Genomic DNA, 15,186 nt, shown 5'->3' with positions numbered 1-15,186 from the left:
TGAGTTCTTCAAAGAGGATTTTTTTGCATATTTTTCGGTTTCTCACCTGCGAATGATCTGAGGGGTTGTCAGAGGAGCAACATCCTCCCTGGGTCCGTTGGCCACCCAAGGGTGTTGCATTACAGACTCGGCTGAAAGCCGCCGGCTAGCCTCCTTCACCAGCAGCCCCCGAATCAAGTCTTTGGCTTCTTCAGAGATGGCACCCCATTCTCTTTCAGGAAAGTCGTACCTTCCCTCTTGAATACTTTCAAAAAGCAACTCCTGCATAATTTATAATGCGTGGGTTAGCCACAGAGCTCCTCAATCACAGGATCCAGTCATCTTACCTGGCAGCTTTCACAAGTCCCGCCCTGCTCCCAACTGCATTCAGTTCCACAGTGTCCGTAGAAGGGGGGATAACCACACAGCAAGATGTAAGCAATAACTCCAAGAGACCATAAGTCACAGCGCTTGTCATAAGAGCTAGAGTCGCCCACGAAGGCCTCAACCACTTCTGGGGCCATAAACTCTGCACTTCCCACCTGCAGAAGAGAACAAAGCCGGTCAGCCATTTGATTGCTGCGTGAGGCACACATTAAAACTACTTACAGGAGTGAGCAGTTGAGGAGTGGTGACTGGAGATGAAAGATCAGCATTGAATTTGATGCCTGAACCAAGGTCGAAATCGCAGATCTTCACTGGGCACAGCTCGTCGTTGGAAACGCACAGGATGTTCTCCGGCTTTAAGTCTCGGTGAGCGATGCCCTTCTTGTGAAGGAAATTGAGGGCAGAGGCCAAGTCCTTGATGATCTGGCTTGCCTCCTTTTCGGTGAAGTGCACATACTCCTGGATGCGGTTCAGCAGCGGTCCGCCGTTTACCTTCTCAAAAACCAGGTAGAAGCGCTCTTCCTCTTCAAAGAATTCGATCAGTTGGATGATGTTGGGATGGCCGTTGCAATGATGGAATGTTTCGACCTCTTTGAATACCCTCTGGCGACTGTGGCCAGGCACTTTCTCAATGATCTGTAGAAGAGGACGACGTTAAAAATTTTATACTTTCAACGCAATATCATATTTAATCCAATGCTAATTTTGCAAACTAAGTCAAGCCTAGGTAAAATATAAAAATGGTATTTACCTTAACTGCATACTCCATGTCCGTCCACACATTCACACAGGTCTGCACCGAAGCATAAGCACCAGTACCCAGAATCTCTCCCGTCAGACGGTACATCTCTGGGAAGGTAGAGGCCATGAGGCTGGATGAGCATGTCCTCTTCTTCTTGCGCCTGGTTGCCTTAGCCTGCTCCTTACGAGCTGCGATGTCTTGCATAAACACAACCTCACCTGCAACACAAGAAATATAAAATTTAAGCAAAAATTCACCGACGTTAATAATTATTAAGGATATAAGAAAAAATCGCACTTCAAACCGATACTTGGCCAAGTCTCGTGAGACTATTTTCTAATTGGGGCGAGAATTTCGCGCAGCGACGAAGGAAAAAAATCAGAGCTTGCATGAACGTGAATACAATCACGGCTCTCTTGCGTGCTTGCAGTTATTTATTCACCGAGGGCCGCCTCGACCTTTCATCTTGCTCTAGGAGCAAGGATTCGCAAACTCAAATTTGGCACGGTTCCCAGGCACGTGTGATCGTCCAAAATTCGAGCACCGGCCAACTTGAAATTTCATTCAAGAAGCAACGAGAAAGGTGTCAAACGCCTCTAAAAGTATAATTTAGATGTTTGTAAACATAAATTCTACTAGAAGTGACTTTCAAATTTTATAAATCTATTCACAACATTTTTTATTCAATTTTCTGTTCCAATAGCGAGTAGTCGAGTTGCTCCACTGAGAGTCGATTTTGCGCGGACCAGCGACCTCTCATCAACTCTAGACCTGTATAAATTCATATTCATGCGAGCGAGGAAGAAAGTCGAGCTTCGAGCACCGGTCGAAGACGTGGCGTGATGTGAAACCTTGCGAGCGCCCCAGATTGTTTGCTGTAACTGGCAGCAGCAGCGACCGGCGTGTGAGTAACAACACCAGCGAGCAGCAGGTTGGTGCATTCAAAGCCGGCGCTCCACCAACATAAAATTGAAAATCGGCACACGGCCGGCGCGGCGAATGAAAATAAATTGGTCGGATTTCGAGCGGCACACTCGGCGCCCGCGGCTCCTGCCCGCCACTCGTGTTGGAGTCGAACCAGCTCATCAGTCTGAATGCACGTCTGCACCGACTGAGTTACGCCTGCAGTTTATTATAAAATAACTGCACCGCGGCCCTTGTTGAACCACGTTGGCAGTGGAAACAATCTCTACAGTCGCCCGAATGGATAATGGTATAAAATGCAGTGTAAGTGGGTGGCTTCTGGGCGAGTCCTCTTTAACTGATCGCGTTTAAACGAGGACTATATCTTTCTCTCTTGAGAAAATCTCACCTTTGGAGGCTAATGCGCCTGAAGATCGGGTTTGTAGGCTTGGTTTCCAGGCCACGTCTCATGATTTTAATCATGCACGCAGCGCTCTTTAAATTTTGTTAACATTTGAACAGGTTTTTTTAGCCCATGATGAATAGGTTGGGAACGAAGGAATCGACTTGTTTTTATTCAATACCGAGTCTAGCAACTATATGTGATAAAGAATCAACTTTCACAAGTTAGAAAAAAGACAATTTTTTAAATTTCGTTTGTTTTGTTTCAGAGAAACAAAAAAGTAAATCTTTAAGTTATCCTTGCTATTTTTCCCTATCAAATTGGTATGTAGCTGTTTGAAACTGTGACGCTAGAATTGTTAGAAATTATTTTAAAACGGATTTTACAATGGATGAGAAGTAAGAAGTTGACCAAGATGCGTGGATTTGTCATAGTTGTTGTGCAACTGTACAAAAAGATCATTAAACTGCCGGCAAAGGCCTACTTATTTTCACTCATGGCAATAGCACTAGGCAATTAGCTTCAGGTGAGTGCGTTAATTGTGAAACTTTTCTAGTTTCACGTTTGCACACCGCTCTGGCGGCCAGGTCACTAAACGGTCAGCGGACTAAAACGTTGGCTTGCCGCAGACGTATAGTACCTTCCATATGGTATAGTCTTGTTCTATGCAACTGGTGCATTAACCGCGCGGCGCATGATATACGCGCGAGCAAGCTAGCTCACTCAGGTCAGCCGGCTGCGGCGAAACTTTTTCTTTTCGCACGCACTCCTTTGCATAACACACATTCGAATGTTTTGAAATCGCCTCCACTCGCTCGTAAGACAAGAGATCAACGAACTATATGCGAGTGCGTCTAACTAAAAAAGGAGGCTGCGGGGCTAGAGCTCTCGCACAAATCTCTCGAAAGCGCCGAGGTTGTTGGCACCTTGACTCTTTCTCCCGCCAGGTCGTACGAGTATATTTTGCCGCTGGACCAGGAAGAGTGACGCACGTGAATAAGAATGAATTCATTGGATTTTCGTCCGCACGGAGCCTGTGACTCACACTCATCGTATCGGTAAGCTTCCTGCCTCTGCTCAAGGATGAGTTGCCAATAAGGCCGCTGCCGATAGAGCTTACAGTAAAATTATTAGTGCTATACTAGTTTGTTTCATCAGCCGCATTTCTGAACAGCCTAGTGATTAAAAAGAAATCAAGCAAGCTCATCCCGTCTGTGCGCGCGGCGTTGCAGCTGCTTCTCCCGAAGAACTCATTATTTTTATCTGCTTTAAAATGTGAAATTGAGCGAAAAAATTTGAACGAGATATTAAAAAATCATTGCGTTTCGCTTAAGCCGAACATTCTGGATTTAAATGCCCTGCCAGCTGTGGAGTAATTCAAACAAGAAGCGTTTGCGCAAAGGGGAGAGAAGCTCGGAACGCTCGGAACCTATAACACAGCTGCTGCATCATAAACAGACGCACTTTTAAAAAATCCCTTTCAGTTTTGGTTGCACCTCAAAACCCTCGACGCTCTTAGCCAAATTTCGTACATATTCAAAATGAATTTCTCCAAAAGCACATCTCCGGAATGCGCCTTGTAAATGTGTATGTTTGAACAATTTGAGAAACGGTTAATTCTACTCACACTCGGCATTCTTGACCTCTTCCAAGATTTTCTCGACCATTGTGACTTTCGATGGTTGACGTTCGAAAGATCACAATGCGAATCCGCGTCCCAGTTATTAACTCGACTCCCTCGGGGACAGGTCCCGGACGCTCCTTGTCATTCACCGCAAAGGGTCTCAGGGATGACCACCTGAGCACCTTCTTTCCTCACTCCTGTAGTCCAACTGCTGGCTGGCACGTCCGCCAGCGCAGCTATATCAACTCAGTTCCCCTCGCGCCACTCGACGCCAGCGCTAGCAGAAACAAACGCTCGACGGAGGCGGCGGCAGCAACAAACGCAAAAGCACACTCCGCGGCGTCCCCTCTCCTCGACCCCTCGGTATCGTCAGATTGTTATTATCGAACCAGCGCGCTCTTCTGCTTTTTATGCTTATACATACGCATAGGTAGACACGACTATCGCACACTCACACACAACATGCATATTGCATGCATAAAGTAAATCGCCGGCAGTATTTCGTCAGTTGCGATTGCGAATTCTGCTCCTATCACAAATTGCCGGGGCCGACGCAAGACCCCTCGGGGGTGCCTCTCCACGTCGAAATGCTGCGCAGTTAGCGCCCGGACTGGAGAACGGGAGGGGTGCCGGGGGTGTCTGCTTTATTCGCAAACTCTTGCGAATTTGCTCTTGCTGGCTCGTTTGCTGGCTGACTCTGGCGAATGCGGAAAGGGAAATGCCCCGTGTGTGTTTGTGTGTGTGCTTGCACCCCTCGTTCGGGCGGATCGATTCTTGCGAGGGATGAGCTGTGCTCTCTAATGCAGTTACGGAAAAGGGTGTGAGGCGAATATTGCTTGGTCTGCCCGAATTTTTATTGGAGCGATGACTTGAACTGAACGTCAAATTAAGCTCAAACGCACTTTAAGCTATAAGAACCGGGAGTAATTAAAAGATGTTATAAATCAATCCATTAAATACCCTCGAGACATTCATTCCCTAAAAAGTTTAGTTGCATTTCATAAGACGTGTTTTTTCAAAACACAAGAGCGTGACTACAAAACTTTAAAAGGTTTACTATCACACTCGGCTGCTGAGCATTGAATATTAATGCTGTAAATAATTATATTTTACAAATCAAGGCTGGATCAGCCAGCATGAAAAGTCTATTTACATTTTATTGCAATAAATGAAATAAAATTATTTCAGCCATAATAATATCGTTGAAAAACGCGCTTAGTTGTGATCCTCCACTCCACCCCAGCAAAGTCAAATTAATGCGTTGCTATTTTTGATGGGAAAGAATCTCGCGGGCGCCGCTGGGGGATTATATTTTACAATTACGATTCCAAAGAGATTTGCTTTGCGTTTGAAACAAGCTATTAATTGCACTTCTCCTTTTGATACGGCTCAACTGTTGTGTGGTTTTAACAAGCTGCACGGTGACTCACACAGAACGCGATTACACTGCTCTATAAAGCTTTTTACAGTCGCCTGAGAATTGTGATGTAATCAGTTCATTCGTTACTTGATGCGTATTCGAATTCTTCACTATCGCCATCAGTTTTAAGTGTTGACAATCACTGAAGTGGCCATCAAAATGGAACTCCCCAAAGCAATATCAACACTGAAAGACAATTAGTTTTAAGGAAAGGTTATGACTTTTTTCATTTCGGTTTATTTCTTTACATTTTGGAATTTTCCATCAAAACTCAACACGATTAGTCATAAAATTTCATGAATTCGAAAAGGAAAATTAAAGCATTTTATCATCTCTCATTCGAGTTGACAGGAACGCCAATTTCAATATGTAATCCTATTGGGCTACATATATATAAGTTCTTAATTATTCAAAGATTAAATTATATACATAGTGACTGAAGATTCTGCTTATTTTTTTTTTAAATTTTCATTTTGTGATTCAAACAGTTCATTGAAACCAGCAACTCTACACACTGAAACTCCATCATTTTGCTCTCACAGGAAAAAGCATTTCCGAGAGTTCTCTGCATTTCATAACTAGAAAATCGAGAACTTTCCTGCCTACCGTTTACATCAACTAGAAAAATTCGCTTGATGTTCTGTAACAGAAAATGGGACACAAAACGACGCTTCGGAGAAAGAAATCCGAGAAGAATCCAAAGAATTATCAGATACCGCAGCAACAATGCCACTCATTCAAGGTCGACGCAATTCTACTGCTCGCACAAATGGCGATTTTTCTATTCTTAATAAAAGAGCTGCGCAATAAAAATTAAGGTAGGCAGCCGCGGCTCCCTAGCCTATAGCGTAACGAAAAAGGAAGGGAATCGGATAGGTTATAACCAAATGGCCATAGAGCTCTCTAGAAAGGAAACTTGACGGTGAGAAGGGAAGCAGATTGTGTGTGCACGCTAAAGGCACACACGGCGGCAAACACCACCTGCACCGAAATATGCGCCGCGCCTGGTGTCGAGGGGCTGCCGAAATGCAAACACGGGGTAAAAAAAAATGAACAAGTGAAGCAGTCAAAGGGTGGAAATATAAACGACCAGCAGCTTTGATAAAAAAAACCTTCGCGGATATACGCACTAATGATCGCGCGTAATATCCGGATTTAGTGGTTCCAATCATAAAAAGGTAGCAGCTGCATAAAGAAGATATTTCTGGGATAGTTTATCAGATAAATCATTAAAACCTAAAAAACTACGGTTCGCTAACACTATACAAATAATGCCTAATTTCTCCTAATGTGTTTCTCTTGACTTTTAAGTGATTCAAAATGCTCAAATAGCTGAGAGTCGCACCGGCGCCAGCTCGCCACTTGCTGGTTTTCGCACCTTAGGCTTTAGGAACAAATGTTTAAATAAAAGACCTCGGTGCAGGGAGGCGAAAAGATGGCCACATTGTGCCCATGCTCCTCTGCGGCCACTCGGGCCCCATGTTATCCGCTCGACGGTGTTATTAGGACCCGGTGAGCTCATAGCACACGGGAAGTGCTGAGCAGAGGTTAAAAAAAGAAATAGAAACCAATTGAATTGGATTGAGCTGTAGTGAAGCAATAAAAATGCATCATTTACCAAATTTTTGAGGTTTTTCGCTATGGTCTTAAAAGAATGAAATGTTGATTTGTTTTCAGAAATAAAACTCTTATTAAAATTAGAAACAAAATGCTTGTTGATATATTACCTCCAACTAATCTAGCAGTTTACTGTTAATAATTACAGTGTAAATGATCGCACGACCTCTAAAATGAAGATAGCTTTGATAAACGTAACTTTTACTCCGCAGTTTTTTTTCTCCTATTACAACACCATCTCAAAATTTAATGCGAGCGAACAGAAAAGTAACAGGAGAGAAATGCAATTTAATGCAAGTATAAAATTCATCATGGAAAAATGCTGAAGCATCTGTCTAAAAATATAACGAATAGAACGAGTAAAAAAGGCTATTAAAAATCTAATCTAAAGCTCTTGAAGGTCGATCGTCGTTACTACAATGTAGAGAATGCAACTAACAGGTATAAAAGCAGATCAACATTGGTATTAGTCCAGCATATGTGTACTTCCAGGGCATAGCATAGCACAATAAATTATCTACACGGGCAGAAACGTGACTAACGTTGTCTCGCGTGCGCTCATTTTTTAGTTGATCTGTGTGCGATATCATTAGTGATAATAATTAGCCTACGTGCATACAATAGTTCAAATTGAAAAACCGTGCCAAGATCGCGGGGCCACGATGCATGCGTTAGGACGGTCTGCTTTTCAGCAAAGTAAATATTAGCACTTCATTATCACTCGTCCGCAAGTGAGCTGAGTTTATTATTATTTAATTAGGAGCACGTTATGAAATTTTTCTGCTTACTCAAGTGAGATGAGTGGAGTCTCAAATAGTCACGGAGAATGTTTTGCAATGGTAAATAAATACATTAGACGGACAGGGGCAGTGAGTGAAGTTTTGGGCGATGAAATAAAAGAGTCAACTATATTAAAGGCTTAAAGAGGTTCTTACACAATTTTACAAATAATGCTACATGGGAGTTTCAATTTTTTGTTCCGGCGGTTCCGGCAAAAATTCAAAAATGTTGGGTGCAACGAGTGGTTAGCTAATGGTAATAGCAAAAAAGCCGTTCCATTAGAGGAAATTAAGTTTTTCAAAAGGATGAAGATTGAAACTAAAAACTATCCACAATATTTTCTCTAGTTTCTAAAAAATTAAAAACAAAAAATATTTGGAAATAGTTGGAAATCTCCTTTGAATGTTCAAATTTTAAGTGGAGCTAACTCATCCTAAAATGTTCAATGCTATTTTATTCTTTATTTTAAATAATCGTATTCAAAGTAGACATCCAAATTCATTGCTTCATTCTCGAATCAGGCTCTGTGTCCAATTAACTAGAGCTATTTGCCGTGAAATTCGCGTGACAACAGGGCTCATTGCCGGTGAGTAATTAATTGGGCGCTGGCGAGAGTGCAAAGTACCGGCCGTTGGTGCACCACTCGGGCGAGGGTCACGTTGGCCGGCGCATGCACCCTCTGACGGCGGCAGCAGCCCGGCCACCGACCAAAACAACTGCACACCACCGTGCGACCCTCTCGCTCACGTATTATCATCACAAACGTCACGTGACTCTAATTGTGACGTAATAAGTACAAATTGATCGCGGGAGGGCGGGTTGGCGGGCGGGCGGGCGAGCAAGCGAGCGAGCGAGCGTGGTGCTGATGCTGCAGACGGGCGCGGCGGCGAAAACTACGCCGTAGCTTCGAGAGACCGGCCGGCCGGCGAACCCAGGTTACATCAGCCAAATGCACGGAGGAATGCCGTCGTGCGAGAGGCGCGAATCGAAAGAAAGAGAAGGTTCACACTCGTTTTTGTTAATGGAGCTGCTTTGCATGGTGTGTGTGTGTGTATGTGTGAGTACGCGGGCACGGTCTCAAGTCAAATGCCTGGCTAAATAATATCGCCGGCTCGGACGTAACCTTGGGTCGCCCCGGCAAAAACAAAGCGCGCTGCGTTGCGGCGCAATAAGTTCGCGAGAAGAGCCAAGTGCAAAGTCAGAGGCTGAGCCGAGATCCACCAAGAAAGGGTTGGCGACTCTACGTGCAGCCGGGCACACACACGCTCACGTTGTTACACTCATTATTGTCTGCAGAAATGCAGCAATGCGTGTGATGCGGTTGCTCCTCAAGAGCTTCTTGCTGATGACAGATGCAGATTTGCTAGATGCAGATTTGCTAGATGCAGATTTGCTGCTGCTCTTCACAGGCTTTTGCCTGCTTGGTGGCAGAGATGTGCATGTGCATAAATCACAAGAAACACATCGGTTTAAGCTTAACGCTCCCCCGAGTTTAAAAGGATATGAGGCTCGGAAGTATTATATTTAGATTAAAATTTTAAATTAGAAAAAGCTACGCTACGCAGAAATAAAGTGACGGTTGTTTTTCTTATATTCCGAAATGCCATCGGTCTGAAGTCTGTTTCTTTAGAATGCTGCTACGATTCCCTCAAATAGAATTTCAAATACTAAAACTTGCAACGTGTTTATTTATTTACAGCTTACACACATTGTCTCTTGAATGCTTAGGGAAATTGGTTGGCCAATCTAGTGGCGCCTTGTGGAATAATCAGAGACGACGCGACACAAACTAGTTGTCTTGCTTTTTAGATTTTTTGCTGTTAAATGACTGAAGGGCAAGGTCAGTGTGAGTCGGAAGCGTTCGCCTTCTCGTGCGAATTTCAAGTTCGACCGCTTAATCCTTGCCTCCACTATATATATTCATCTCTGAACAGTTCATTGTGCCACAGCAAAATTCATCTTCCACGAACTGCATATAGAGTTGAGAAAACCGAGTAAGCTATCAAACGACCCACCGGACGGACAGTGCTTTATCGTATTTGCCTATAATAATCAATAATCAACGACCTCGAATAGAATATTCAAAACTGCGAACAAAGCTGGTATGAAGAAACAACAAATTAATTTAATCTCGAATTTCCCTTTAATCGCGTAAAAATAAAAACAGTCTTATTTCTTATCTGGAAAAAAACAGCAAAACGCTTAAAGAATAAATGTGACGTAGAAACCGCCGAGCTGATAACTCCAAAAGCTGACTAAAACACCTCACCCACTTCGTATTTATAGATATTTTCAGCGAGTCTACGATTATAACCTTAGATCCTAAACACATCTTTTATTGCGCGCTTATAAAAACAGATCAGGCAGTTTAAACAAGGAGTACAACCGTATATTTGGCATAAGCTCTAGAATGATAAAAATCGACTCAGCGCAACCTTTTTTACATTTTGCAGTAGTTGTCATTCATTTCCTCGTTCCTTGTCTCAATAAAATTCAGTTTTATGTAAAGAAGGCTGAGAAAAGAGCGGAGAACAATGGGGGATACAAACTGGGTGCGATTGATTTGAAATTCAGCGCAGAGAGAGCGTGAATACTAAAGGCGAAATGCAGTGTGCATGACAATTGGTGTTCAATTAAATATTTGGCCGTGCGTGCTGCTTCTGGCCCCCGTCAGCTCCGAAATGCACGTGTCTCTCTGCCTTGCCGAGCAAGCATTGTCTCCGAAAACATCACAGTCATTTAAAGAGGCTGAGCCTCAGCGACGAATATTGATGTATCCTCAAAATAACTTCAAACCCCAACAGTCCCCGCAGAGAAGGATGCATGGTAAATGTGGCTAAAATGCTGCGTAAAAACCAGAGAAAAATCATAATATCCTTCCACGCACCTCGGTGGTTGTGAAACTGCGCGTCAAACTTTGGGAAAAATCACGCGAGATCGCGATTATGTATCTTTGGCATGACTTGCGTGAACGGAAACGTTTTGCTTAGGCAGCGTATAGATAACTTCTTTATTGGTCTTTTGTGTTGTGTTTAGTTTTCATTTAAAAAACATAGCAAATATTTGAATAACCTGCTCATAGCTATGTGATTATGTCCAATCATTTTAAATATATTTTTCATTTCCCCCCCCCCCGAAATTTTCAAGTGAACTCTACTAGAAACGTAATCGTATTTTGATAAAAAAGTGCATTTAAATATGTTTTAGTTTACTGTCGAAACTTTTTTTAGTTGAGAAATGGTTGGAATTTTCAAGGTAAATAAATGACCAAATTCAGCATGCCGAATTTCAGTCAAACAATCAAGCGCAATTTTATTTCAAGCAACTGTGTATTCTTTCTGCTTGCCCCAATTGCAAATCCTTCAAAATCAACGCTGACTGCTGGTCTAGTTTTTGCCAGCCATCAACACGCAAGCGGTTCGCATACATATATCGTTTATTGGGGGTCTGTTCACTTGAGCCAGCCAACTGGGTGTGTTTACAAACAAAAGAGCTGCCGCCGCCTTAGACGCCGGCGACGAACGCGGAGCAAAAAGCGATTTCCTGCGAGAGAGAGAGTGAACGCTCGCTCTAGGTATACATATAATATACACTTCAGTGTGTGTATGCAGAGCGACTAATTGCTCTGGCGGCTCACGGGAAGCGATTTCCCAAAGTGCGTGCGGGCTTCCTCTTTCTCTCACCAGCCGAATGGATTTTATCTGCTCGCACTTGCATTAATAATGCATTTATGTGTGTTGAGAACGGATTCCGTGCGCCCAAGAGAGATTTATCATGGAGGATTGGTGGTACGCCGGCCGGTCGGCGGGGCTTGTGAGCGCCAGCCGGCGCGTTTGCTGCGAGTGCGTTCGTTTTCAGGAAGTGCGCAGTTCTTTTCGTTCGACTTCCTCCACGCTCTGTTTCAAGAAAATTTTTGCGCCGGCCGGCGAACCTGATAGCAGCTGCATTTGCATGGCTTTTTCATAGCCGTTCTCGCAATGCCGCCTTTCATGACTTTTATTATTAAGGCTTTGTATAGGGCCATTCGGTTATGCAACCCGCATAGCATGGAGTATAGTCTCAATTATGTCTGATGCGTAATAGCCGTCTGTCTTGTGGGGAAATGAAAAAGCATTGTTGTGACTATGCCGCTGGCCAGCACGGTTTTTGGGGAAGTAATAGGATTACTTAGCGCTATGAGGACAAGGCTTGATGACTATAAAATGCATATTATAATGATAGCGTGATTACGCCTCCTGCAATCTCCTATTTTTAACCTAATTGGTTTAACAATGAGGTAATTCGTGTTTCACACCAAATGGAACAGATGTTGTCCCTTGAAAAAGCGACTTTACTTAATTCGATGTAAAATTATCGATTTCATTATGTAAAATAAAACTTTACAGTAAAACCTAGTGATTAGTTAACGTTAGTGTTGAATTTATTTATTTGGTCACGGTATCAAATCAATTTAAATATAATTGGTTCCGCTACTTGTTTACTTTAAACCATTTTAAAAATTAAAAAGAACTGAAACGTAGCTATCGTGAAATATGGAGACCAATCGATATTGCCATCTCCTTATCACACATATTGACACGTCTTTCTTTATCCAATCAAAGCCAAATGCATAAATTTTTGGTTTCTTTCATCCTGTCAAGGGCCTCGTTATCGCTCTTTTCCAATCCGCTCTTAAAGTAAAATTCGAAGCGCTTTCCACTGCGCAAAATATCGAAGCAGGAAGGAACGACGCAATAGCTCCTATTTTCAATGCAGAATCCATTTCCTTTTCTCACGAATCGGGGGGAGGCTTCATTTGTGCTACTCAACAGCCCCTTAGAATATTTCGCAACTCCTTTGAGCGTGTGCTGCTGAAGACAATCTGGAGGACGAAAAATAATGCGCAAAATACCTCCCCCTCTTGGACCCTGCCCAGCGCGAATATGGTTGAGCTGGTCTCCCTTGCAGCTTGAATAAATATACTCTCTCATTCCCCTCTTTTTTCCATGAGAGAGGAAAACTTTCACAGTATTCCTCTGTTATAGTTTTATATAAAACAGAAAAGCGAATAAAAACTTCATAACAATGAGCATTTTTGTCTTTGAATTTATCCTCGAATTAACTACTTATGATATTATCTTATAGCTAGTTTGAAATTTTCATCCAAATAATATAATCAATATCAATTTGAATTGTGCTGAGTGTAACAACAATGTAGTTTATATCTCTATGTCAAAACTTACATTGAACATTTTAATTCAAATTAATGCTGTCAAATTTTTGGTTCATTGAAGATGCAGTAGTGTTGAACTTGTCCCGGTCTAGAGACTACCAATCTACAAATTTGATATGAGAAACCAAGCGATGCGAACATTTCATACCATCATATTACGTTGCAACATGGATATTCAGAGGCAAACAGATTAAATTGAAAAGTGATATCGACGAGCAGCAACACCAGATGAAAGGAAGAGCCATCCTATTCTCTGTTGCCAAGCTGCCAGCGCAAGCAGCAGTTTTTTGTGCCTGTCCCTCCCCTGCACCCAACAGAGAATTTTGTGTGCACCTCTGCGGGGGATGCTGCGAGGAAAGCTGCAGCAGCTAAGTGCATCAGATGGCTGGTTGCTGCCGCCGCTGCTGCTGAGAATCAATACTGCCGGCAAACTTTTCAGCAGCGGAGGCCATGCATCCAGACAGGAATATCGAACCGTTTTGACGGGCTTTTAAATTGCACAACTGCCACGAGCAGCGCTCGCACAAGTCGTAGTAAATCCTACTGATTAATTGAAGCAATTGAGCAAAGAGTATCTGAAGAGGAAATAACGAAGACTGGAAATGTAACTACAATGAGGAATTCTGACAGAGTGCATTGTGGGCAAACTTCTGTTGGCAGACAATTTATTTGCAGCATTGTACATATACCCGGGGCTCAATTGAACAAGGAAAACCTGCTGGGAAGGGTTATTATTGCAGTGAAAAATCTTTTGCTTGTTTTTGTGGTCTAAAAACAACTTTTTACCATTAAAATTGACTTGTCTTGTGGCATCAAAATGGAACGTTCAATTTCTATGACGATGGAAAACAAACAAACATCGTGGATTCATTTAATCTAGATAATTATGAATTAATTTAAAGTTAAGAATATTATTACAAAGATTTTACAACTCGTATAAATAAATTTGGTATTTCATTGCGGTTTAAAATTTAAACTGAGAAAATATGGTCAAGCATGTTCACGTGCACACTTATTCTTTACTATCGCAATGTTTGGTTGGCTATCTCGAGAGTTATAAATTAACACACGTAAAAAATTGCTCGTAGTACAAGTGCTTTTTAATCAAGCTATCAAAGAAAATTTGTTGGGAATGACCCATCCCTTAAATTTATTGCTAGAACGTAAAGAGGTTTAGTAAGATCCGTATAAAAACCTGTCTTTTTCTTCAGCAGCCAATCTAAACTTCCTGGATTTAATTAATCAATCTAGTGCAAAACTCAAGGCAACCAAAGCCATTTACTACTCAGGCTTTTCTTAAAAAAACACCTCCAGGCATCCAAATCGAGCTGGATTTCTGCGCAACGCAAAGCATATACCAACTTTGGGGTTGCGAGAGAGATGAAACAATTCTGTGTTGCTGAAGCAATGCTGAGTGAGCAAAACGCACAGCTGCGCCCGTCCCAAAATTAATTATTATCTCTCGCCACGATCCCCTCAGCAACAGCGAGAGAGAGTGCTGTCAGAAGCTGGTTGGATCGTGCTCCCCCATAGCCACCGAAATAAAACCAGCGAGCTACAGAGCATAGATCCACTCACGTCACGTTGTCTTAGGTCGGCGAGAATGCAATTAGAGAAGAGAGTGCGCATTTCTAGTAGCTCGCGTCGGTTGCCTGCGTCGGCCTTTAAAATGCAACGTGATAAATTTTTATTGCTCCGAGTTAAACTGCCGCTCCTTCCGCGTCGAGAAGAAAATTTACTCTTTCTGAAGGAAGGCAGCGGCTAAAATTGGTTATGACCGTCCTTTTGGATTTCATAGAAGGGCCCGCATTATGATGACAAAAGTGCGTTTGACAGCCTGCCATTTGAGTGGTGCTGTACAGCTCCGATCAAATAGCTAACTTGGCAAAGTGACAGTGCTGACTGAGCTATATGAAAAATTGTTTTGGTGCAGCATTCCACACATGGGAGCAAATAAGAAATGGTATTCGTCCTGTCAAAATGACAATTTAATGCCATTTCTCAACGATCTCGACTGTGTATATGAAGATGATTTTTAAAATTCTAACAATAGAAAATAAAATATTGAATAGTTATTTTATTATGTTTTTTTTTGCTTTTTTTCATATCTGTCCCAGGA

General features: G+C 42.5%; 1 protein-coding gene across 2 annotated transcripts in view; it reads right to left on the bottom strand.

The window, feature by feature from the left end:
- Nucleotides 1-15,186, bottom strand: part of LOC135939338 (MAP kinase-interacting serine/threonine-protein kinase 1-like) — a 40,027-nt gene that overhangs the window by 2,205 nt on the left and 22,636 nt on the right. Inside the window, exons 1-5 of one of the 2 annotated variants that reach the window (XM_065483658.1) lie at nt 4,042-4,267; nt 1,118-1,326; nt 589-1,002; nt 327-521; nt 47-261 (exon numbers count right to left, since the gene is read on the bottom strand). In XM_065483658.1, coding sequence (XP_065339730.1) covers nt 47-261; nt 327-521; nt 589-1,002; nt 1,118-1,326; nt 4,042-4,081 — 1,073 coding nt within the window. In that variant the 5' untranslated portion in view covers nt 4,082-4,267. Of the gene's footprint in view, nt 1-46; nt 262-326; nt 522-588; nt 1,003-1,117; nt 1,327-4,041; nt 4,268-15,186 lie in introns of those variants that run through there. The other variant, XM_065483657.1, reaches the window with a different exon arrangement.

The sequence above is a fragment of the Cloeon dipterum genome, chromosome 3, assembly GCF_949628265.1.
Source record: "Cloeon dipterum chromosome 3, ieCloDipt1.1, whole genome shotgun sequence".
NCBI lineage: Eukaryota > Metazoa > Arthropoda > Insecta > Ephemeroptera > Baetidae > Cloeon > Cloeon dipterum.
The sequence above is the reverse complement of the archived record's forward strand: the minus strand, read 5'-3'. Positions and strand labels throughout refer to the sequence as shown.